The sequence below is a fragment of the Haplochromis burtoni genome, unplaced genomic scaffold (genome assembly GCF_018398535.1).
Source record: "Haplochromis burtoni strain Fernald_Lab_line unplaced genomic scaffold, NCSU_Asbu1 Contig_349, whole genome shotgun sequence".
Classification (NCBI taxonomy): Eukaryota; Metazoa; Chordata; class Actinopteri; order Cichliformes; family Cichlidae; genus Haplochromis; species Haplochromis burtoni.
Genome location: NW_024582710.1, coordinates 517,300 through 544,246, shown reverse-complemented (window position 1 = coordinate 544,246; position 26,947 = coordinate 517,300). Strand labels below are relative to the sequence as shown.

The window sequence follows — 26,947 nt, the reverse complement described above, 5'->3', positions numbered from 1 at the left end:
TTAGGTGTCTAATAACTGCTTTAACAAATGGCCTTTGTTTTTCAGGCTGATGGAGACGTATCTGAAAGTTTGCCATTGTCAGCATATTGATCAGCCTGTTACAGTAACAGTCAATATTTCAACCTGACTTAAAGGTTCAGATAACGACCTATATTTTCGCCAATAATATGTTGGTTGTCTTGGAGACAGAGGCTTTGGGAGGGCAAAATGAAAGTATACACAGGCGGTAACCCAGTAAATTTACTTAACATACATTAATTCTTTACTTGAGTATTTTAATTTTATGCTACTTTTTAGTCTATATTACATTCAGTAGGAAATGTTTTACATTTTACTTCATTTTACAGTATTTATGTGACACCTGTAGAAACCCATTCCTTTAGAAAAGTGTTGGACTTTTGAAAAACCATTTTCTTTATTCAGGTCACCAATGATAATATTTTTACACAATGTTTCAAATGTTGAGCCTCAGATGTTGCGAAACATCTACTTCTCATATATGAGTGCTGTAAAATATCCAAGTACTTCCTCTGGAATCATTTAATATGGCCTAACTCCAAACTCAAAGAGAGTAGTGGGGCCGCATCAAAAATGAAATGTTTATAATACACATATGAATGTACTGTAAGTAATCTGTTCAACTGAGATCATCTGAAAACATTTGTTCCTGCTCCACCTCCTGAGTGTCAAAATAGAGACAAAACACACAATAAATAGTTTGATGATTTCAAAATGATTATTTTAATTTAACTTTTCAGTAAAGCTGGGATTAGCGCAAAGTCAAAATCTTTAGAACCCCAATAAAGACCATTGTTCTCCTGTAATGTCCCTGCCTATAAACCTGCCTTTACAAATAAGAAGCGCTCCAAATGACCTGAGTAATCAGCTACTTAAAATACCTTAGCTGACACATCACTGTTATTACCAGTACTGTCATCACTAACACTTCGTGGGCTTCCTTTCATTTCTGCATCATAAGAGAATGTAATCAATACAGTGATGATTCTCAATATATCAGTAAATTTCATTCAAACCTAAAAGCATGTTGTATCAGAGCTTGCAAATAGCTGGAATTTGTGATTATACGTCATGATACAGTAGTAGGTCTTAATTCCCATTATTACGCTTAATTCCCCCTTTTTTAAAATTTGATCACAATCGAACGATCCTGCTGACTTTATCTCACGTCATTCTACTTTTTTCTTTTCGTTTAATTAGCAGCATGCCCACAGTCCGGGATTTCCACCGCAGATGAGCATAATGACCATGACTTCAGCGAAATTACAGTGTCCGAGCTTCTGCTCTGCCAAAATCACAAGTTTTGAGTTTCTCTGGAAGGGCAGTGTTTGTTATGATTGTCCTCCAGGTGTGGGGCCGCAGTCAGTGTGTGTGTGTGTGTGTGTGTGTGTGTGTGTGTGTGTGTGTGTGTGTGTGTGTGTGTGTGTGTGTGTGTCGTTTCTACATTGACGTTTTGCTTAAATGAAAATGAAAGAAATAGAGCAATAACTTGAGAACTTTTTTTTTGCTCTGACAGTGTGTTTAATAAAAAATATTATAAAATAAAAAAATTCAAACACCAACTTTTCGCCAGCATCTTATAGATATCAATCATCCTCATCCGCCTTATTTGGCTTTCTGGCAAGCAGGAAGAATTTTATTTTGGGAAGGAGTTTAATGAGGCGATCTGTCTGCTGCTCTCAGAATTACTAATGACTTTAAAATAGGTTATGTATACATTTTATTATTATTTCTGCCAGAGGGTTCGAACATCCTGTACAATAAATTCCTGTTAAAAAAAATGTACTTTAAAAAGTTTAGCACCAATTCCGTTAAACAATAGAGGACATTTACGTCCTCGCAGATTAAAGAAGCGAATCGTTTTCACAGTAATAAATACACATCAACCCAAAAATAAGCTCGTCAGTCAGTATTAATAAAATGCCTTCGTTAAACTGTTGTGATCCAAGCAGTTGTTGACCTCATGAAAGGAAAATATGTCTGCAGTTTTTTATTTATTTATTTTTGTACATGTTGTCACACTTGCGGGAAAATGTTTTAATGGCCGTTCTTAACTTGAAGGCTTCTTTCGGCATTCTTAAGGCCCTCTCTCCGCCACAAGCTCCGGGAAGAGCCGGCTGCCCCGCCGCTGCCGGTTGTGATTTGTGTGACACGGTTAAGCCCTGCAGCCAATGAGCGCGCTGCTTGTGCCAAATGGAGGCAGAGAGGGGGTCAGAGCAGACGCGCAGTGCGCTCTCAGGTTCGGAACACTCTCCAGTTCTCTCCGCTGCCAGGAGTCTCTTTACAACAAACCGGGAATCGAGCGGGAACCTGGTTATTTTGGCCCGAGAGTAGGAGGAAAACCTGAGCACGTCGAAGGATATTCGTAATTAAACCTGCTGCTTGGTTAAGAGTTCCTGTTTTGTTTTCTCTGTTCGCTGACTTCCCCTGTTGGTCTGCGTGTTTCCCTGCCATGCGTCCAGTCTTCTACGGTTGGACTTAATGCTTTTAAACACTGAGCGTGATGTTTGTGGAGCTTTCAGCTGGGATGTAGCGGAGGGCAGACCCACCTAAAGTCACTCCACGGGAATACAGAGACGCTTTGTTTTTAAAGAGCTGCTTCTTAAAGTCTTCTGTTTTCTTGTGGGGTGTTTTTCTTGTTTCTTTTTAAACCGGTTGCCTTATCATGACCCTCATCTGGAGGTCATAGCCGACCCGTCGTCCTCTCTCCCCTGCACATCGCTGCCCCTCTCCCCAATGATGACTATGAGCTCCATATCAGACACTTTAGTAACGTCCGATCCGTCCAAATCTGCGTTTTTGGAGTTCGGTGGACACAGCTACCCTGGACACCCTGGACATCAACAACCTTCGCCAGGCTTATCCCACAACCATTATCCGGTTCACGGACTGCACGCTGTCGGACCCTCGCAGCACGATGGGCCCTTCTCCTCCGGGGCTTCCTCTTACGGTCGCCCGCTGGGATACCCACCCTACCACAGTCCAGTGAGCGCGCATCACCCCGGTGCCTACCTGCCTTATCAGCACGGTGGTCACAGCGGCGCGCTCGGACACACCAGACTGGACGATGCGGGTAGGTTTACGCACAGAAATGAATAAATGTTTGCTCATTTCCTTGTTTCTACACTTTGGTCTTTAAATATGTTCGTGGGATTTTAGTTTCATTTATTTGTCAGTTTAAATGTGCTGAAAGATGCCATAAATAAATAAATCCGACAACAAGCTAAAATACATTATTAATAGTTCGATGTGTCATTTTTAATAGTAATTCAGTCTGAAATTGATCACAGAGGACATTAAAAGAATAAAACACGCAAAACTAATAAGGATAATCACAGCGGATGAACTCGGACCATTAAAATTCTTGAAGTGGGTCTACAGAAACATGAAAATAAGCCGCAGCGGAACGCAATAATTGGATCCACACACAGGTCGGCCACAGCGTTGTGTTTAGCGTATTTTGGGGTTGGCCGGGAGATGTGTTTAAGGCCTGCGCAGACTGTGTGACTCTCCGGCACAGGCCCTGTGGTGTCCCGCGCTCCCCACCAAAACCCAAAGCCTCATCCTCATGCTCCAAATATTAGCCGTCACGTTTCCCTCTGAGCAGACACCAAAGCCTGTGATCTGACTTATCACACTACCACAATAAACAGAACTAATACGAACTAAATACGAAATGGACGAAATTAAACGAAAATGTCATTTTAAACGAACAAATGTGTTTTATAGATTTGAGCTTTTTTTTTTCAAAGTGTAACAAAACTAAAATCCAACCCAAAGGGAAAAAACTGATACAGTTACTTCATATTCTTATTTATGTCTTTGCTTCATTGACAGAGACGTGCAGTTATTTTGTGTAATATGACAGATTCAAGCTACGAAAAAAAACAATAAACGCCAATAAAAATAAAACTCCACGCATGATGAAAACGTCTCGTCAGAATTTGGCAGCAGGAGCTGTTAACAGATACCGGGACGATTACGACTGTTTGTTTTGTTTTAAATAATATTCCAGTGCAGATCACCTTTCTTTCACATTTTCACTTTTTTTTAAAAAAAATTTGCTCTTAATTTTATATTTTTATTTTCATCATTATTATTTAAAGAATTGACTATTACATAAAAATGCGTTCATTTAAACTAAATCTTTACTTTGGATTATTTTTTTTGTCTATACTGAAAATGTCCTTGCCTCACATGCAGTATTTACGGTTATTTCAGCATATATTCAGCTTAAAATCTGGTGACTTATTTCACCAGTTTACAAAATATTGAGATGACATGAACGCCGACAGAGACTCTCAGAGAGACAGAAAACAGCCGTCTTGTATTAGATACACATAAAAAAGGGCAGAAAAGCTTAAAAATGAAAATAAAATTCTGAAAAAGTACACAATGTTTTTATGTTTTCTTAAAAAGAAAAAAAAGTTCTCCATAAACATGACGCAGGTGAACATGACGCAGTACTTTCATCAGGTTTACTCGACTGGTTTTCTAAATAAATTCTGCTTCTGTAAATGCGCATCGACAGACGAACAGATGGATCAGCTCAAGGCCCATTTCACAATCCTTCACAGCAACTGCAGTTTATACATTTTTAAAGCAGATTTGGAATCAGTGGCAGGGAAAATGATCAGTTACAAAAACACAAATAAATACGACAGATTTTCATTGGTGCTCACCCAAAATCAGTCTTCTTGGACTTTTGCTGTTGGAGTTTTACACCACGCTCTAACTCACCCAATACGTACATCACTGTGTTAAACATCACTTTACACGTTAACTGTGTTGTACAAATCTTGGTCTGTGAGGGACTCTGCAGGGCTTGTTGACATGGAGTTCTTTTTGGACACTTTGGTCACCTTTATGAAATGTCCAGTTTCTTGGAACAAGGGTCACACCTTAAAAACATACATATACTTTTTATTATATATGGATATGTGAGCCAGATTGAGCTAATAAGTGTTTTACACACTAGCGCGTTTTCTTTCTAAAAGAAACCTTCCCCTGTCAGGTCGTTTCTAAGCACCCACTGTGTTTCTGTCCCCCGGTGTTGCTGCGCGTCAGCTCAGATACAGAATGCAAGCATCTTGTGGGGCCTTGGCTTTTCTACAACTGTTCTTTCCTGCCACTGCAAGCTGTGAGCTCATGTCATAACAAAGATCAGAGGGGGTGTACGTACGCACAATATAGCTTTCCTGAAAAAAATACACAAATACAAAAAGCACAAAGAAAAGCTGAGCTGCTTTTATGTCTGGATAACTGTAAACCAACATGGTTTGAAAAGGACCACCACTCACTATCATTGCACATGTCATAGTTGTGACGCAACCTGATCTTTAATCATTACATAATATCACTGGGTAAAAATGAGCTGCTGTGGGTTAATTTACTGTAGCTGCAGTAGTTTTAGCGAGCATCAGTGGGTTATTTTCCTCCAGTGTTACTTCAGGTTACTGGGTTTTTCTAGCCTTGAGTACTGGGTGAAGTTAATTACTGCTTCTGTGCTATATCCATTTTTAACAGCACCATCCAATTTTAGAGGGGAGCTTATTATTAATTGTTGTTAGTATTTTGAATCCAAAATCTTTGAATGCCAATTTTTTAATCAACACATGTAGAGATTTCTTTTTTTATCTTTGAATTGTAGATGTTGGGACAGTTTTCACAAAATACTTTTCAGTGTTATTTATACTTTTTGTACAATTTCTAATATAATAAATGGTTAAAAAAGAATTTATGTCAAAAACATTATAGTATAAACCACTTTTTTTGTCCAACATCAATTTTCAGTGTTCACACATGAATATTTTATATCTCGTAATCATTTAAATGTTAAAATGATTTTCTACAGTCTTTTTGTGACATAGAAGAGCCCAGCTTGAAATCCCACTGTTAACATTTTTCTGAACACCGTCCTTCTGTCCTCCCTTCTAACGCAGAGCATGAGAAGCCCACAGCGGTGATAGAAAATGGAGAAGTGAGGCTCAATGGAAAAGGGAAAAAGATCAGGAAGCCTCGGACCATCTACTCCAGCCTGCAGCTACAGGCTCTCAACCAGCGCTTCCAGCAAACCCAGTACCTCGCCCTGCCCGAGAGGGCCGACCTGGCCGCCAAACTGGGCCTCACGCAGACACAGGTTGGTATGAGCTATTCACACATGGACAAAGCATGCACAATAAAGCAGTGTAGACGGTCCCTAAATTTGAGCATTCGTAATATGTTAGGCATTAAAATGTGAGCAGGATGGAATGACACTTTAAGAATACGTGTAAAGCGTTTTAGGAATATAATTAACCTGTCTAAGGTAAAAACATTATTGTCTATGATGTGAAGATTTGAAAACATTTCCAGTGTGAAGTGACTCTAATAGAGGGTGTGAGTTGCAATTTCACCCTATTTTCCAAAGTATGCATGACACAAAATTAGAGCTACTTCTTAACCGAGCTCAATCACACCTCTGATTGTTTTCTTTGTTCTCTGCTAAGCCCAAACAAGACGAGCGCTGGTACATTCATGCCGACTGATGCCAACATTCCTTCATCTGTGAATTAGACATTGATGTAGCCAAACATAAGTGCAATATGGCATAAACTCTGTCATGAAATCTTCAAATATATGAGACGGGAGAAAACATTTGAAAATGCAGAGCAGTGTGCTGGAAACCGTTTGCGCAGATTTGTCTCCACGTGTCACCAGAACAGGTTCAAAATTGGTTCACTGGGACTTTCTGCCTGTTTTGCATCTCTTTGAAATGTGTGTGCGCACTCATACACATGTGGAGACACCAGCAAACGAATCCCAACAGCTGCTGTTTTGTCTGTGAAGCTGCATCGTGTTGTTGTGGCCTCTAGGTAAAAATGATTTAATTGGATATTTTAACATTTATTTATAATTCACATTTTTTATAAATGTCCATAAAGGTTGAACCACGTTAGCCAGCAGCAATCCAGCTTTTATCCAGTCAACAACACTTCAATATTTGTTGTTCTGAATCTTTACGTTACAGATCAAATCCCCCGATCCTCAGTTTTATCATAGCGTTAGAAAGACAGGCAAATGTGTGAATGAAGGTGCATTTTCTTCAAAATACGAAATGTAGTAACTTACACATTTTGCAAAATACATGGAATGGAGCATGCTTGTGTAGTACAATGTGGAACACATTGCTAATGATTAAAGGTAGATTTTGTAGTATTTATTTAACAAATACAAAAAATGTAGCACTATATACATTTGGCACTGACTATTTTAGGATCAAATATATCTTATTTTATTTATTTACTTTTTTGGGGGGGGAGGGTAGATTCACATTTCTTTATAAGGCATATGTTTTTTGTGAGACTTAACTTTATGGGACAAGTGATAAAAAACAAAGTGTGACACCTGGTTGGTCTCATTATGAGACATAATGAACATTTTTAAAACTTACCAATGCAAATGACATAATCGTAACAGAACAAATGAAGAAAACACACTCATAGACCAGAGAGATGCTTTTCATTCCAACGTGTTTTCTTTGAATAAATCCTTTTTAATGATACTGAAAAACTGTTGTGTTTTTCATTGGGGCTCATCAGCGATAAATCTCTATATCTGTGTAACTGACAAAGAAAAACAGTGGAACGTGTTTTACTAACTGCTTTATTTTGTCAGTGTCTGTGTTTACTACTGGGCCTGCTTAAATTAGCAATGTGCTCATTTAAGCTGATTTCTGATTCTGATTTGCTTTGTCGGGCAGTTTTCCTGATATTGTTCAACACAAAACTTCATTTGAGAGGTGCCAAGAAGTCACGAGGTAGTGACGCTGGAAAATCCAGATTACTGACAAATTTTATGGTGATATTTATCTCCAGTGATCCACTGCTGTCAGCTAGTGTAATACTGACTCAGTGCAAGAGAAGGCTGTAAGAGGCATGGCTGTGTCGTCTCTTTTGTTGCACCTCTATTGCCAACTTAATGTAATTCATTCATCAACTCAAAATAAAGTAATAATAACTTTGTTTATAATTTCATATAATTGATACAATTAAAACTTAGTTTAACACTGTGATGTCCAAACGCTTGTTAAACTGGTTGAACTAGTGATGTATTATTTGAGTTGAGCTAGTGTTTTTGCCATCATGGTAGCTCATGGTAGGATGTATTTACTACCAAATTCATCTGCATTAAGCAAACTGACTTACCAAGAGGAGAGTCAGTCATTGTCTGTAGTTTCTTAAATATGATAAATAAGTTTGTTTGTAAGTTGGTTTCAGCTATTTTCTAGTTAATGAAAACTGAAAAAGTGGAAGTTTCACATAAGCACAGCCAACAACGACAGAGTCTGACAGTGATATTATTAAACATTTTGTTTCTCTTGGGAAAACCAGTGCAGAGCTGGAAAACAGGAAGTATTGTCCCTGTGAGTAACTGGTACATGTAGACTGTAGACAAAGTGGCCAACTCTGTCAGTCAGCAGAGTCGTTGTTATTTATGGATAACAGGAATCTATAACAACAAATTATAGCAGTGGCTTACTTCCATGGGCTTATGACACTGTAGGCTCTGTGTAGAATAATCACAGATACATTGCACCTGTCCAAAAGGTGAAGAATAAAGGTTTGAATAGACAGCAGGTGTCCGACTGGGGAAACATTAGATGACACTGTTTTGGAATATTTGAAATACGATCCATGCTCGCCTGCATGTGTGTGCACACTCAGCAACCATCAGCATTTGATGTCATCAGCTGAATTGTCCTAATCCCATATGAATTAACTACAGCAGCTATGTTTACACTAGAAGTAAGAGATGATCCATTCATTTGTCTTCATCTTTTGTAGTGGTATAGTGGTTTGCTTTTTTATTGTGGTCTGCTACAAGTCATACTCACATGTATGCTCATTGAGAAGCACCATTTTTGAACTCGCTCCTTGTTCTTCGAGGTGTTTTGGATCAAAGGCAGTCAGTTTGTACGGATCCACACAGTATGATTCAGCTGATTGTGGAGTACAATGAGAGCACATGTGATGGTAGTTTGAGGAATGGCAGCACATTTGTATGTGGGATTGTGATGTTTAGCGTGTGGGAGTCTTCTTTCTGTGAGTTCCCATTTCAGAAACACGGCACAAAGTTACTGAAGTTACTTTTATTAGTATCACATACCATTTGTTACATTTGTTGCATTTCTGTAGGCTAGGTACAAAATAACTCACTACTTTTTGTCCTTTTATCTGGATTTTTTAAATGTCCAGTTCCTGATGTGTAAATGTTTCCATTATAACACACTCAGAAATTCCACAATAGAACAAAAAAAAGCTGCATTCGTTAAATACACCCTATGCACAACGCCACATGTTGAAGATGGTGGTGCCTTTTGTGAAATGTTCATATCCAGCTTACAGTTGATAGTACAGTTGGTGTACACGGTACAGTTGATGTGGTGATGTGGTTGGGGAAAAATGTTGCACTTAAGCGTTGTTGAACTTCAGCATCTTGTATACACAGCCCACTATTTTCAGGGGATCAAAAGTATTTGGGCAAGACACTCATAAATAAAAAGGTTTACTGCCTTTAGCTTTGACACAGTCTTCCGCTTCTTTAATCAAGAGTTGCCTTGCCTGTACGTTTCAACCTTGATTTTTATTTTTCATCCAATTCTTGGTTCTATTAGCAAATTTAACTTTAATTTTTCGGAATGTGGCAACAGTAATGGAAACGGGTCCAACTAGCCAGTAAATAGACAGATGGGAACAAATATATTAAACAAACCAAGAGATTAACTAGATTAGGTACAATGTTTTAACACTCTGAGGTCAAAGTCATCCTCAGTGCTAACCCAAACCCAAGCCCTATATTTTTAGGGAGGAAAAAAATGACTTTTCTGGAAAAGAGTGAAGAGCTTTTGCTGTGTCAGTTAGAATAATTGTCTTTGTTTCCCCTTGTACTTATATGTCAGATCATGTCATGCACGAACTACGATACACTGAAAAATTATCTGAATCAGGAACTGAGGATGAATATTGGCTTATATTAATAATGTATATTATTAATGTTCTGGTCATGTAGAACTAAAACCCTGCGATCCTTGAAATTTTATTATTTTCTTTCATTTTCTCTAATAAATACTTTCTATTTTGTTTACTTTCCACTCCTTTTTCTTGGTCAAATGATTTTGAAACATAAAAACCTCTGATGTTTTAGGCTAGGCTAACCAGTATTGCTGTAAATATAGAGAATTGCAGGTAAAATATGTGCAGTAATTTTATACAAAAAGCAACTTTTTATATTTTTAGGCTTCTTTACGACATAATTAATAGAAGACACAGAACAAGTCCTACTGAAACCCACAGTCAGCTGCATCTAGCCTGTGTGCTTATATGTGTTGGCCCGCTGCGTCTGCTGTGCATTCCTCACGTACACGGGTGCGCTTTTCTGATCACGGGCACACTCATGGAAAACATACGTAGTTTATGTGCACGCATACACCCACGGCCACGTAAATGCACGCGCACACACACACACTCACACACACTTGAAGATAGCGATCATGCCATTAGGCTGCCAGCCAGCGACTGACCACTTTCCATCGAAAAATAATGTTCCCAACGCAGCTGAGAAATGGCACGTAGCACTGTTCTAATGTTTTTCCTCGAAACGTTCCCTATCTCTGTCCATCTCTCTCACACGCACATACACGCCATCTATACAACTTCCAAATGGAAGACATCTGGACAAATAAAACTTTTTTGACAAGGACTTTAGTATATGCAGACAATTAAGTTTGTTAATTTTCACACACACTCTGTGTCCCTCAGTGGTCTTTTGCCTGCCTTTCAGCCACCGTCTTCCCTTAAAGTCAGAGTCATTAGCCACACACTCAGAAAACTGTCAGCTCCGTGTTGCTGCTGGAATATGAAACCAATAATTACAGATGACATGCTCTCACTGAGGATGCTGTTGATTGACTCCTGGCCTCTTAAGCTACACTCCAATCCTTCAGGTTTTCATCCACAGTGTAATACTGCAGGGGATTATTATATAGTATTCAATGCAGTGTGTGACTATCACTTTTTATATTAAGATTAATATTATATTAATTTAAGAATTGAACTTTAATATGATTTAAAACCTTCCTAAATGTTGCAGCTTGAAGAATTCAAAGTGGATAATTTATAATTCAATTAGTTTTAATTTCTGAAAAGCAGCATTATCGCCTTTAATTTTCATATATTATATCGTATATTTATGGAGTCTATGCTTTTCACAGCTGGTGACTGGCGTCAGTGGATATATTGGAACAATAGAGTTTAAATTAAATGTCAACTTTCACTCGGCATGATTTCTGGCTGTTTCAGTTCAAAAGCTGGGTGTGAAAGCTGGACATTTTGGGATTACTGGGAAAGGGATCATTTTTTCCACATATTCCGAATCAATTACAGCAGTCTGAAATTAGAATTTTTATAGATTAAAATATCTTCCATAAAACCACTTCACAACAGTCTTCATAAATACCCATAAACTCCCCGGGTAATAATTCCTAGGACTGGAGAAGAAAACACTTTCAGGGCCAAGAGTGTTTTCTTTTCTTTTGCTCACTCTTTTATATTTCTTCTCCTTTGTTGCTAGCCAGAACTGTGCTATGGGTGCAGGTTTTTTCCCCTTTACAGCACAGTTAAAACCCATTTCAGACAAAAGTATCCTTCACTGGCTCTGTACAATTATACATGATTCACTCGTTCCCGCTAAGCTGACAGGTTGGCCGACAGGCATATTTGCGTAATTTGATGCTCAATTTGCAAGCATGCTGGAAACAAAGAAATGCCAATTATATTAACAACGTAACTAAATCATCTGTAACCACTGATAAATGATTGAAGTGATATTCATCTAAATACTTTGAGATATTTTAATTATACGATGCCTGTAGTCACATATTAATATTTTTGTATGAACCTGCTGGCTAATATACTCACAGGATTGGGTAATATGCTGACCATCAGTTTCCATTGAACCTGTCGTTCTATAAGATGCAGGCCTTCCAATAAACAGCTTTATGTGTCACACTAAGATAGTTTTTAAAACCCTAAAGGAGCTGTATGCTGTAGTGTGGGTGTGACAGTGTGATTCAAGTACCTTATCATGTGCTGGTGTTTTTAGCTGTAGTAGCTAACTATAGTTTCCCTGTAATATTACTCCAAGCTTACTCTCTGTTAGTACCGCATTGAAGTATAGGCACATCTTACGTGTGCTGCCTATTGTTGCCTGGTTTATGTAACCTTACACTGCCTTATTGTTTTGCTTTGTTTTTGCCTGCCGCAGGTATCACATTATCACCGCTACATCATTAGGTATCATTGCTAACATGTGCTAAACCTTTTAATGTTTCCAAAAACTAAAAACAGAAACAGTTGTGCAGAGAAAAACTGCTTCCTCGCTGAGTTCAACTTAAAGGAAGCACCTAAGCTAGCACCTAGATTTAAGGAGCCCAAAGCTAATGTTAATCTACTCATGCACATCACTTACCTTTGGTCATCACAGCTGTTAGTGCTAGATAGCAATGACTTTATAATGATTCAGTTATCAGGTCATCTATATCGAAATCTTTTCTTCTTGTCAGTAACTGTGGTGAAGGAGGGTTCACTCAGGCTTAAGGATGATCGGACTAGATTTTACTGTGATCCACTGTTAGCAACACATTGAGGGAATTTCTTCAAATTTGGCAAAAAAAACCCTCCATTTGAACTCAAGGAAAAACTGATTAGTTTTGTGGTAATAACAAAATTATAGGAGAGATTGTGACAACACTCACCTTGATTTTTAGGTGATTGTACAGTTCTTTTGGGCTGCTGGGTTGACGATGCTAATAAAGCACATATTATAGCCTATGTGCCTTGGTAAAGACAGTTGTAAACTCCAACTTGACTTGTTGGTATTCGTATACAACTACAAGGGTGCAATGAGAGTTTAACCTGATTTGATTTTAGTTGTGAACAAAGTGTTTTTAGATGTATATTTATGGTTAAAGACTCACCCACTGTTGTGTTGGTTACTGATTTTTTAAAAACTCGAGGAAGAAAAAAAGAGGACAAAATAAGAACACGGTGCTGCATAATTCTTTTAAATAAAATTATTTACTGAGCCCATGACCTTAAAATAAAACAGTCACTTTATGATAGTTTTGGTCTTTATCTTGTAATAAATCACTCAATCCAATCACAGCGTTTCCTGTATGACTCTTAACTCTTGTACTTTTTCTTTTTCTAGGTGAAAATATGGTTCCAAAATAAACGATCTAAATACAAGAAGATCATGAAGAATGGGCCCTGTGGACCCGAGGGAGAACACCTTGCCCCTCCACCACCAGCCTCCTCCTCGCCGTGTTCCTTGTGGGATATCAGCATGGCTGCCAAAGGTGCACCGGTGCACTCAGGAGGATATGTGAACAATTTTGGACACTGGTATCCCGGACACCAGCAGGAACCCATGCCAAGAACTCAGATGATGTGACAGACGGGGAGATGCGACGCTTCCGGGACAAATTGCGGAATTATTCCGGCAGGCTGAACTGAAGCTCTAAGAGACAAGGACATTTTTTAGAGTCTGAGCCACTCTGGAGGCAAAAATATAAGCAGCAGCTATGCAATAAAACTAAAGTGGACAGATATAGGGGAAACTGCTAAAATAGCTGTAAAATACACAATATTATAACAGAAAGAAATACTACAATCAGTACAATTTTCACACGAGCTGAATTTACTATTAGCTGTTAGCGGTGTGTTGATGATGTCTGATAAGCCTTGGAATAAGGGATCGACAAAGTGGCTCAGGTCTCATTTGTAAAATATAACTAGCGAGATATGAATATTGATAAACTTCTCCCAGACTCAGCTTTGAGGAGTGAATCATCAGATCTACCAGGCTGAGCAGTAAGTGTTCGGTACTTACACAAAGCCATAGCACTGTGTATACCTGTTTGAAGTATTTCACTGTCATGTTTTTGGTGTTTACTTTGCCAGTTGCCTAATATCAAACTGCGCGTATCCGACTCCAATTTAAAGCGAGACTGGATTTGTACTGGTGACCACGGGTCCAGGAAGTCTCAGTTACAGTATAAATATGGTAAATGTCAAATGTAGCTTTACAGTAGCAGTAGAACTCAGCTTTTCATTTGTATGAGGAGGAATTTAGCTTTAAATATATTTTTTTAAAAATAACCTTACCTAAGTTAAAAAAAAAAAAAAAAAAGCCTAGTTCTGCCTCCAGAGCAGCTCTGCCTGCTAAGACATTTTGATAAAGCTACAAGTTAACACTATAACTCAAAGCTAATGCCACCACTGCTTCCAGACTTTTCCGGAGGCTTCTTTTTTTCTTTGCCTTTTATTTGGGTTTACACTCGGGCAGGTACATGTGTAAAAAGAGGGCGTCCTCATAAATATTTTTTAATGAACACTTTGGTTTTTTAATGTTAAATACAGATCAAATTAAAACACAGATGAAAACAAACGTTCTTGTGATGCTGACATTTGTGTGTTTGTGTTCTGTGTAGGATCCAGTGCAAAAGGCAAATATAAAAAAGTACTAATAGCACTTATGTAGTATATAGTGTCAGTATAAAGAGTCATTTTAGGGTGTTTCGTAAAAGCCTTTCATTTCTTTCTTTCTTTCTTTTTTTGGCTCACTGTTTTTTCATTTTTATAATCCACATAAGTGAAAAATTGACTAAATTAAAATAATTGGACTTCATGCTCCTCTCCATTCAACTCATTGTTCACTTCTTTCCTCAGAAAGCTTTAGTGGGATTGGGGGGGTTTGGTGGATAATAATAGGCTGATTTACATTTTTATGAACTTTTCATTTTATTTCACCAATGAATTACAAAGACCGTCTCCATAAGTTTCAACTTTAAATTCCAAACTTCTTTTTTTTCAACTCAACGACCTCTTAAAATCCCAAATTAACATTTTGCCAATAGCAGATTTAGGTTAGCCTTTGTTATCTGAAATAAATCAAACCTATCGCTGATTTTGTTTATTTAACCTAAATCCGTAGGTGGACGTAATTTGTCTTTGCACCTTTGATAGAATATCGAATTCTGGCAACAGTAACTTGTTGCTAAAATAACACATCCCCTCCTCAGTTTAAGTTCTTTGTGCGTCCCTGTGGCCCAAAGCCATTTTCTTTAAAGTCGTAAATCAGAAGAAGCAAGTCACGTCTTTCACCCCTGCAAACATCTGGAAATGCAAAAAGAGTCGTCAAACATTGTCAATGATTTTATAAAATGACCACGTCAATTATAGGTAATTTAGGACACAGCTTGTTAAATAAAGCTTTCACTCTGACGCTGTAATTATCTGTAATTGTCAGTCAAGGGAATATCCTTCTGCCTCCAGCCCTCGAGGGAGAAGTCTAGGAAGTAGTGGATTGCATCAAACTGGATTACTGAGGCCTAATCCTTTCGCATCAAATTGATTTGCTGAACGGTTTTTGAAGATTTGCATGAAAACATGAGTTTCATGTTTTCTTCGGACCAGAAAAAGCAAATCCCTACAGTGCCGTGATAAACTCCCTAATTTCTTAGTTTTTTTTCCATATTTCTCACACGTTTTAGATCATCAAATACATTTTAATGTTAGACAAGGTAAGATGAATAAATACAAAAGCAGTTTCATTTATGACAAGAAATAAACTATACAAACTTATCTGGCCCTGTGTGGAAAAACTTCCCTTCTCTGTTAAATTATTAATTAACTGAGATTAATAATATTTTTTTGGAATGCTGAATTTAATTTCACTAGCCTTACTATTTACTGCCAGATATGCTAAATAAAGAAATCTCTTAAATAAAACCTGTCTGACAAAGGCTAAACTATTTCATAAAGCAACTCATCATTCCACGATCTAGAAGATGAAACCTAAGAACGACTGAGAAACAAAGTCTGCCAGTCATCTATCATTCTGGAAGGAGCTGGAAAGCTATTTCTAAGGCTTTTGTACTCCAGTAAACTATGGTCATTATGAACTATGGACAAAACTTGGAACAGTGCTGAACCTTCGCAGGAGTGCCGGCCGACCAAAATAGTCCCAAGAGCGCATTGGTGATTCATCCAGGAGGTTACAAAAGAACCCAGAACAACATCTAAAGAACTGCAGGTCTCACTTATCCCAGTTAAGGTCTGTTTTCATGATCCTGCAGTAAGAAAGAGACGGCAAAAATGGCACCCATGGGAGAGATCCAAGGAAACAACACTGCTGACCAAAGTCTTGATGATTCCCAAGACTTTGGGGCAAAATATTCCGTGGACTGATGAGAGAAAAGCTGCACTTACTGGAAAGCTTGAGTCCTGTTACATCCGCTGTAAAACTAACACAGCATTTCATTAAAAAAAACATCATTGCAACAGTCAGCATGGTGGTGGTAGTGTGATGGTCTCAGGCTGCTTCGCTGCTTTAGTGCCTGGATGACTTTCCGTAATTGATGGAACTATGAATTCTGCTGTGTAGCAGAAACCCTGAAGAAAAATGTCCGACCATCAGTTTGTGCCCTGAAACTGAAGTGCATGCAGGTTATGCAGCAGGATATTGATCTGAAACAAACCAGTAAGTCCACCTCTGATTGGTTGTCAAAGTTGGGACTTAAATTAGATTGAGATGCTTTGATGTTATAACCTTAAACAGGCTGTTCATGATAAAAATTTTAAAAAAAACCAGTGTGGTTGAATTAAGAAAGAGAGGACCAAAATTCCTCCACAGAGATGTGACTCCTTGCCAGTTACCGCAAGCACTTGATTGCAGTTTTTGGCGCCAAGGATGTCACAAGCAGTTATTACATTTAAGGGGCAATTACTTTTTTTTACATGCAGTAAGGCCAGGTACGGTTTTATCCTTTCATAAATCAAATTATCACTTAAAAATGGTATTTTGTGTTTACTATCTTTTTATCTGTACATTATTTTTGTCAAATACTAAAAATGTTTTTGCAAACAATATGCAAAAAAACAAGAAGTCAGGAAGGGGCATTATAAGGTAGTACATTCCATTGTTGTAATATAGTAATTGGTGAAACTCAATCCAGTGCAAGTTTATTTACTGTATGAAATGCCTGTTCACAACAACAATCCTCTCAACGGTTTTATAGTAAAGAGCCAACATTATTATAGTAGGAAAACTCCAATCAGCTCTCAGTCCTCTGTGATCACTTGGTGATGGTGGGAAAGAAGAACTCCCTTTTAACAGGAAGACATGTCAGGAAGAGGAAACTACATCCACAAAGTATTCACAGCGCTTCACTTCTTCCACATTTTGTCATGTTACAGATTTATTGTAAAATGCATTACATTCAATTTTTACCTCAAAATTATACTCACATTATCCCATAATGACAGGGTAAAAAATAAATAAAAACGTTTGTGAATGTAAAATCATTTTCAAAGAACTTCATTATTCTTCTCTCTAGATTTTTAACAATATGTTTTTGTTTTTATTAATGACACACAATAACAATACTTTGCTTCTAAAACTAACATTTATGCATTTATATAAGGTGAAAGTCCAGTTAAGCTGAATGTTGTGGTCTCTCACTGTGAGACCAGCGGCTTCAGAGGAAGATTGTTCTTCAGATTGACCTGTGTTTTAAACGTGATTTTATAAATAGTGTGGAGAAGAAAATTACTCATTTCTTTTATCATGTAAACCAAAGCTTCTGTTCAAATTACACATTAGCTGTGAAATTTAAAGTTGTACCAAGGTGGCATAATGGAGGCCACCGCTCTTTTTTTTTTTTATCCTGTCCTCTTTCCCCCTCACATTCAAACTGCCTACTGAGCTCTGCTCTACTTTCTACTGTTCCTCACAGACTGTCATCAGACCTTAGAATATCCCAGGGTCTTTACTTTACAGTAGAAAACACAGTGAAGTGCCATTGTTGTGAAATGAGGCGATAGAAATACTTTCAAATCATTAAAATGAATTAAACTGAGTCGTCCAGTGTAAACCATCTGTTTATATCACATCATATAAAGAGTTAAGGCTGATAATAACAAACGCTTGAAATTATTCATATAGTGCTTCTAAATGTGTAATTTTGGGTTGGGGCAGGAAAATATAATCCGTTATTAATGACACTGCACCCTTCGTGCCATTAAATGAAGAAGCAGAGAAAGGAGTCATTTGCACCTAAGCATGAAGGGGCTTGATTTTTCAGGAAGCGATTTAACTGCAACAGTAAATTATTTTACACCACTGGACAATTTTCTTCCTCTTCCTCTTAAATCGAGACAGTTGACTGCTGTCTTTTTCACAGTAAACACATATTAGATGAGTACCTGAGCATTATGCATTGTTCACGCCAGAAGTCTAATGGACTTATTTACATTAAAAGCCCTCGATTCGTATGGAAGAGGAGTGGAAGTTACAAGCATTTTCTTGTGTAGTTTTCTCCCAACCATCAAACAGCCGTTGGAACAAAAGAAAGCCCGCACTGGAAATTTTTAGGAGACCTCAATTGATTTAGTCTGCTACCAAGAGCAGCATCCTGTTGCCCCTGGCAGAGTTCACACCATAGAGTTTTATGGAATACTTCAGACATGTCGGATTGTCCTAATGAACTGACGGAAGCCTCCTGGAGGCTGAGGAACCATGGCAACATAACGGTGTCTGCTGAAGTGTTGGCAAATGAAGGAGGCAAGAAAAACTGAGAGCGAACCAAAGGGCCACACAATAGCAGATAGAGCAGGGCGGGAGCGAGGCCTTTAACCCTCCGAGGACCAATTCATCAAGTGTGACAACTCCAACACTAACTCTCACCTCTGGCAATCAAAATGTAGTTTTTTAATTTTTGTTTTGATTAAATTGGTCTCTCAGTTCTTAGCAATCAGGGAACAAAGAAAAGTCTCATTCCACGTGACACACATAAACAACCATTCACATTTTTCAAAAAGAGTCTGTTTCAGTTGATTGCTTTAGGGGCTTAAAAAGACCAGATGTCGATAAAACCCACTCATCCTCAGGCAACCAGGCATTTATTAGTTCACCATGGTAACTAAAAAAATGGAAGAGAAGTCTGTGTTTACAAAAATTAGAAATGCTCTGTATTTATCAAATGCCTTACCTGATTTAAATTTGGCCATCATCTTCGCCTTGTATGCCTTTAATCTCTGCCTTTAATCAGCTGTTGTTTTTGGACCTCTGAAGTTCTATTGTGTCCCCCTGCACCAGTACAGTATAGCAAAACTATGCTCCTTCAACTCGGTCTTCATTGTTTCCTCAGAATGTCGATAACCTTTCGATAGATCTCTCCATTAACAGTATCCCTGGGGAATGATGTCACGGTGCAAAACCTCATGAATGCTGGATAAAAGAACAGGAGAAGCATTCTTCTGGTTTAGCTGCTCATCTGGTGTGCTGCCTTCAAACTACGAAACTCTGCACTTGTCATTTGTTTGTTATGTGTTTCCAACACTGTTTTTCCAAAAACCTTTTAACAAAAAGGTGATTTAGGTTTGCGTCAAAGTTTGCAAGCACGAACCCAAAAAACATTTTGACTGAATAAAGATGTATTTATAAGTCACGTTGAAAATTTGTTCCAAAACAAACATTATGCTAGCATGACGAAAGATACCTGATTGTTTGCTGGATGCCTTTCCTTGACTTTTTAAGAAAAGTGCAATCATTAAGAGCTCTGAGCATAGCCATGCTTGTCTCATTGCTGGGACTGCAACAATGGACAGTTAGCGTAATACTTCATAGTCATGTTGCTGTTTGTGGTAAAGATCTTTACCATTTGTGGCCAAATAGATGTCCCTGAACTTTGTGTCATTTCTACAAACACTCATTTAGTATGTTGGAAGTCACTGGAGGGAGACCTATTCAGCCATTTAGATATGCGGATATGATGGTTGTTGATTAAGAAAACACTTTTGAGGGGATGATGATGACTTTAAGGACTAAGATTGATCTTTATATACACTCTTTGAATTATTTTAATTAAAATGCCCCTTAGTTTCACTTTGGTAATTCTAGTCTATTCCCTGCACTGCATGTGAAGCCTTGCTTCCACATACCTGCAAATATCACTTGGGTCCAGTGAGATGCTGCTGTTTTCCTAACTCCTCAATACCACTAACAACTGCTATCTGCTCATGACATGTAGGTACAGATCCTGTGTGCTGACTTTGCCTTTTATTCTCCGAGCCTCCAGGCTTAGCCTGCCAGCTGCTGTTGATAAAACACAGAGCCCGAAACACAGGAGCATTTCTGATATTTCCTAAAGTCCTTTTCTTATTCCCTTAATAACAGACAAAACTTTGAGGATTATGTTTAAAAAGCATGTTCACATTGTTTTTGAATACAGTCAGTACACAAGAGGATTCAAACCTTCTGTAAAATGACTGAGCACTTTTGTTGATACACTTTCAGCTACAATGTGGTATGTCACATTTATAAGGAAAGGAGGGCTGAGGACGGTAATCTTACACAGGTCCAGACCAACATAAACTCAATACACTCTTCAGGGAGAAAAAAGGGAGGAGGAACACCTAAAGACATTCTTTGTTTCCTCCTTGCTCATTTAGAAAACTGAAGAATACCCACAATAAATACATGCAAACTGGCATTAAACTGAATAAGCAGGGAGAAGTTCATAGTTTGATCCAGGAGTTGAAGTTGTATCACGATCGATTTCATACATATTTCAGGATGTCAGTGAGGCAGTTTGAGCTCTTGTTGGCAGAGTCTGGACCACACCTGAGGAGGCAGAGAAATCATTGCAGAGATCCGATTGACCCAAAGCAGCATCTGGCTGTGTGTCTGTGTATCTTATTATTTCCATTTCATTGTATATTCAGTACTGGAGGATGTGTTGAGCTACAAATGCACTTGTTGCCAAATGCGGTTGTCTGACTGGTCAAATCAGTTCATTTGGAACTTCAAAAAATAAACAATTGAACTTGGTTAAAAAAAATTAATGCTGCAAATTTGTCCAGTGAACTGAAACAGTAAGAACAAATGAGTCTGAAAAAGAATTTTAGGGCGTCTGGTGTGTAAAGACATTTATACAGAAGGGGATTCGGGGCACTGGAAGAAGAAAAAAAGCTTTTTCTTTTATCTTGGAATTCTTGATTTTAAAAAAAACGGCAATTTTTTCCCCAGTGGCCCTAATCCTCTTCTGTACCTTTACACTCTGTTTAGAAGCCAAGCAGAAAGTATGTTTTGGGGGAAACGAGAGGAGCCTCTGATATTTTTGATTTTATTTAGAATAATTATTTTCTGTCCCCTGATTGCCAAGACCTGGGAGGACAATTTTTAAAGATTAAAAAAGATACATACTCTGTATACTCTGAGTTAAATTGCGCTAGAATGATTTGCAATTCTGACATGAGTAATTAAACCTAATAGGCAGATTACTACATAATATACTTAAGTGAGTTCATTTTTCCATGTATATTGTGGACTTTGATGCAATACAAATATAGAATGCAAATACTTGTAAAGCACAACCTTACAGTGAATGAACACAAAACAATCAGTACTGCAAGAACCAATTAAATTCTCAGTATGCTTGTCCTCTCACAAGCTTAAATGTTGGAACTTAAGATATCTACTAATGGATATATATGACTCACCTAGCTAATAACTAGCACCAGCCATTTGTGTGGCTACAAAATATTGTAACCGAGTGAACCATAAATAAGCAGATGGGCCAACAGCAAGTTAGATAAACTGCTACTTCCTAGCTGGATGCTAAAGGCCTAACAAGCAACTTACTAAGTTATCAAGTCTTTTTATCATCAACTTTTTTTTATATTTAAGTAATTTCCCATCCAAATATTCATATACATTCACAACATGGTATTCCACAGTACATTATGGTATAAGAAGACATCAGGCATGTGCAGGATGAATAGGAAATAAAGGGGGGAAATTTTCCTTCTTGCGTGAGGACTAAAAAGTAAAAACTATAAAACTAAAGCCTTCACAACTTGCTACTGGGCAGATGACAGCATGTGACCCCTTAGAGAGTAGAAAGCAAATAAAGAGGGGGATTCATGAATGAGACATATTGAGGGAGCGAGATGAGAAAAAAACACATTAATTAAAACAAGTAATAAGCAGCAGGGGTCACTTTTTATTTGCTTGTTAAAGTTGACCCATGCAGTGCAGAAACACATGCATGCTTAGATTTTAAGTGCAACGGAGATACTGCAGAACCTTGGTTGTTTTTGCCCAAGTGTATGAGAATGTGGCTTCGTGTGTGTGTGTGCACATCTCAAGGTTTCTGTAATGCGCTAATGCATAAGCCTGACACTGATGCACAATGATATCGACCGATACCAGACGATCGCGTCATCCAGGGGTTTCAATCATCTCCTACATTTCCTGTATCAATAATGTAGTGTCAACTGTTCTTTGCCAGACAACCACTAAAAAAATCCTTTCATATACACAAGGATTACATTTCTAAACATAAAATTATTAATTCTACTAAATTAAGGTCTGATGGTAACCATTAGTGTTATATACTTTACTTACTATACTTACTATGAAGCACCTTGAGGCGACTTTTGTTGTGATTTGGCGCTATATAAATAAAATTGAATTGAATTGCATTGCTCAGGATGTGGCAAAATGTACAGATAAAATAATACAATTACAGACACTAAAATCAGTTACATAAGGACAATGTATTTGCCGTGCAGGATACACAATGAAGACAGGTTGGAAGGGGTTAGATGGGAAATTTAATTGTTTAATGTGCTGTGACCTTAAACGGTGACATAACAAAAACAAAAAAATGATGGGAAGTGAATAAAGAGAAGACACAGCTCTCGACTTCATTTGTCTGTGCTCACTTCGAGTTACGGTCATTGCTACCAAGTCTACATTTTACTTTCTGCGTCCACTAGAGTCAACTTGGGTCTGAGTGACATTACTTTCATCATTACATGTAACATGAACTAAATAGATCTTTTTAACTTATATATTTTAGCTGACACATTAACTGACTTTTCAAACTGATGAAATTAAGTTCTAAGCACTATGCTTATTGCTTATTGCATTCCAATGGCTAATTGGAATGCAAATACTACAGAATAGCTACAACAATATGCTCAGACAAAAGCAACACTAGCTTAGACAGTGACAGGAACTCCCAAGCACAATAGAGTCAATAATCCACCTCTTTCTATCACATTGAACAGCCGTGAAGTAACAGTTACGAGTAAAATGTTAAGTGCATAGGAGTTTGTTTATGATGATTCCCTTTCCACCGTTTGGAGAAATTACCAATAGGTCAATGCACAATCCACCAATGTAAAACCCTGCACTGGCCATTTCTACTGTTTGCATTCTAAGTGCATATTCATTACAGAAACATAGTAAAAAAAAAAGTGAAAATAATAATGCAATTTATGAGATATATCAACAGATATGCAATACTTGGAACTAAGAATCCCTTTTTTCTGATTTCACTGGTGAAGTACATATCTTTGAATTTATATTAAAAATGTCCCAAAAATAACATAGCACAAAAACTAAGGTAATTCTGTTTGGTTGATATTTTCTTTGTTGTAACAATACTTCTTAGCAATAATTCTTATACTATTGGAATGCCTTTTTATTTCCCCTTAAATGGTGCCACATTTATACAAAAAAAATGCATTAGTGGGTTGAGTAGCAGAGTTGAGCATGTGGGTAGCGCCAATGAACAACTTGGACCAAACAGCTTATTCTGACTCTTGTTTTGAACTTGTGTCTGCTCAAAGCACACCATAGGGAGTAGGAGACATGCCACTGGTTGACTTCAAGCTGCACAAGTTCCACAAAACCAATAACAACATTCTTTAGAGTGAGCCCTAGTACCATCACCAAATTGAAGGCCAAGTTTCATATAATCGAATGTCAAAGACAAGCTGCAAAGTTAAGATCCCCAGGAGCTGACACCACAAGAAGACCGTTTCCTCTGCACTGTATGCAGTGTTCTACAAGGTTTACAGGACTATACGGCCTTTATCCAGACAATCTGGAACAGGATGCACACAGCAAATCCCTGGCCTGTCATGACTGCCCTTTACCATTAGGCCCAACATGCGCACTAGAACCTAAACATGTGGAAGAACTTTATGTTCAGTGATGAGGTCAGATTCAGCCTAAGGCAGTTCTCAGCGCAGAAGATGTGGAGATTGCAGCACCAATAGGGTAACGGCTTTTGGTGGAGGCTACATGATGGTGTGGCAGAGCATCTCCCTCATTAGAAAGACAGGCTTGTCATTATTGTGGGAAATCTCAATGCACAGAGATATTAAGGTGAGATTCTGCAACCAGTGGCATATTAACACAGTTCGCAACCAAACTCTGATCTCCAAGATAATAATGCTTGCTCCTGAAGCCCCTGTTTGTTAAATGAATAAATTGTTAAATAGCCAGTATGTCTTGTTTCTTCAGACTTAAATCATCTAATCCAGTAAACAAAAAACAAACAAGTCAGTAGCAGAATAACCTGTCTGGTACCGAAAGAAAAGATTTGACAAGTTTTTCATGGGCGCAACCCACATAATCAACTCTGCTGCTCAACCCACAAATGCATTTTCGTTACAAATGTGGCAGCAAGTAAGTGTTAAAACAGGCTTTCCAACAGTATAAGCCTTACTGCCAAGAAGCAGTGTTACAACAACACCAAATACAAATATGCTTTGTTTGAGTGACATACACTGGAATAAGGCTCGCTTGGGTAAAGGTATGGGCAAACTGTCATACAGTGTACACATTTTATTTCAGTCTAAATGCATTTTTTGGATCCAAAATAACCAGTATTAGTTTTGGTCATGAAAAATAGGAAACCAAATTGGTTTCCTGTTTTTATAGAACTGTTTTATCCACTTTTTTCCTCCAAATACATTGGCCCATATCAAAATTCCAAAACTTATAGTTATCTGGGCACATGAGCAAGTCAGCCTATCCTATTTCAAGGAATTTCACCCAAGTCCATCAGAAAGCTAGCACAAAGAGGCAACCACACACTCTCACAGTCGCATTCAATTAATATTCATTAACAACACTAACAAACATGTCTTTGCAATGTGGGAGGAAAAACCTGTTGGAAGCCAAACTGGCACGGAGAACATGCATACTCAGGCTGGCCAGCAGATTCAAACCGAGGACTTTCTTGCTGTTGCTGCTGTTCTGTTTGTTTGTATTATTGTAGGGTCTTAACCTTACAATATAAAGTGCCTCGAGGCAACTGTTGTTGTGATTTGCTCCTTGCAAAATCGTGAGCCGTTAACCACAAGCAGTTAGTTACTATAGAAATACTCAGATACATGTAGCTTTGATTATTAGGCATTATCTGTAGCACCCATTTGTTTACATTATGTTATTACTGAGAGACATAAATTGCACTTATAGTATGTTCCTTCCTGTTTGTCCTTGCTTATAGGGGATGGTGTGATAGTTCTGTCTATAATATTACTGGATTTGTGCTTATAATATAAAGTACCAACAGATGACTGTTTTGTAAACTGGTGCCATATAAATGAAATTGAATTGGCTTAAACAAATTGATGGGCTCAAATGGTAAATGGCCTGTATTTGTATAGCGCTTTTACTAGTCCCCCCTAGGGACCCCAAAGCGCTTTACACACCCAGTCATCCACCCATTCACACACGGGTGGAGGCTACAGTTACAAGCTACAGTTGTAGCCACAGCTGCCCTGGGGCAGACTGACAGAAGCGAGGCTGCCATATCGCGCCATCGGCCCTTCTGGCCAACACCAGTAGGCGGTAGGTGAAGTGTCTTGCCCAAGGACACAACGACCGAGACTCCGGGGCTCGAACCGGCAACCTTCCTGTTGGCAAACTCCCAACTCTTGAGCCACGATCGCCCCCCCCAAATGGGTCAACTGACTCTTCAGCAAGTGCATTCTTCAGAAAAGAACATCCCTCTGTTATTATTTGGTTTGTCGTGTATTTTATTTTTGTTGTAACATAAAAGGCAATATCTCAAAATGGACACAGACGGAATAAAGATGGTGGCTTTAGTATCAGATTTCAAAATCACATATTTTTCCAAGGTCAGCACACACATTACACCTCGAGGCAGGGAAAGGAAAGTAATGTCAGCTTCCAGTCTGTCAAGAAGCTGTCATAAACCTTTCTTCTGCTGCGGATTTTTTCAACTTGGCTTGCATCAGGTTATGTCGTCACCTCTTCTCACCTCATCTCACCCTTTCAGCCCTCCTGCAAATGTTAAAGAATTTTTTTAACTGCCACTTCGGCTAACCCTCCAAACACACTGCGCAACTTTTTCACATTAATATAATAAGATGTTCATTTTCTCCAAGTGACTGAACATGCTTGTAAAATTCATTCATGACAAAAAAAACAGTCATAACTTGGCATGGCTGTCTTTGGTTGCATGAATATAAGCTGAAGATTATTTGTTAAAACTGTAATCTGTCAGGCAAAAACCCACAATGGAGTACCAGTCACAGGTCGCTACAAGTCTCTGTTTGCCCTTACTGTCTGTCTCCCTGTGATGTTCAGGTACATTCCTACCTGACACCTGGAAGCCGAGGGCTCAGCACAGGAAGGTAAGCACCTCAGCAAACATGGAAGGTGTTTTAGTGGATCTATGGTTTAGGGTCCACACCCTGCACACTTATGGATTCAGGGGAACGTGTCAAGCAAATGTAGACATCTAAGTATAGTTCTCACATTTTCCTCTGCCTTAGCAAGGTATGAGATTTCTTAGATAAAATCTTGAAAACAAACGTTATTGGCCAAAGGAATGCCTGATCCAAGTTTTTGAGCTTTCAGTGTTTACATGAAGATGTGATAAAATGCATGAAAATTTGAATGGTTCACATTAGAGAACAAACAGCAAGTACAGAAGGGCAGATTAGCGGTTTTTGAGCATTGAGAATAACCAGAAACTGCTGACACGAGCCTGTGACTT

General features: G+C 38.3%; 1 protein-coding gene across 1 annotated transcript; it reads left to right on the top strand.

Moving 5' to 3' along the window:
* The first annotated feature begins 2,267 nt into the window (after window positions 1–2,267).
* dlx4a (homeobox protein Dlx4a-like) lies at window positions 2,268–14,247 on the top strand. Its single transcript, NM_001286337.1, is given in 3 exon segments — window positions 2,268–3,091; window positions 5,961–6,157; window positions 13,267–14,247. Coding segments are annotated over 3 exon segments (777 nt in total). The 5' UTR covers window positions 2,268–2,754; the 3' UTR covers window positions 13,510–14,247.
* Window positions 14,248–26,947: the final 12,700 nt, after the last annotated feature.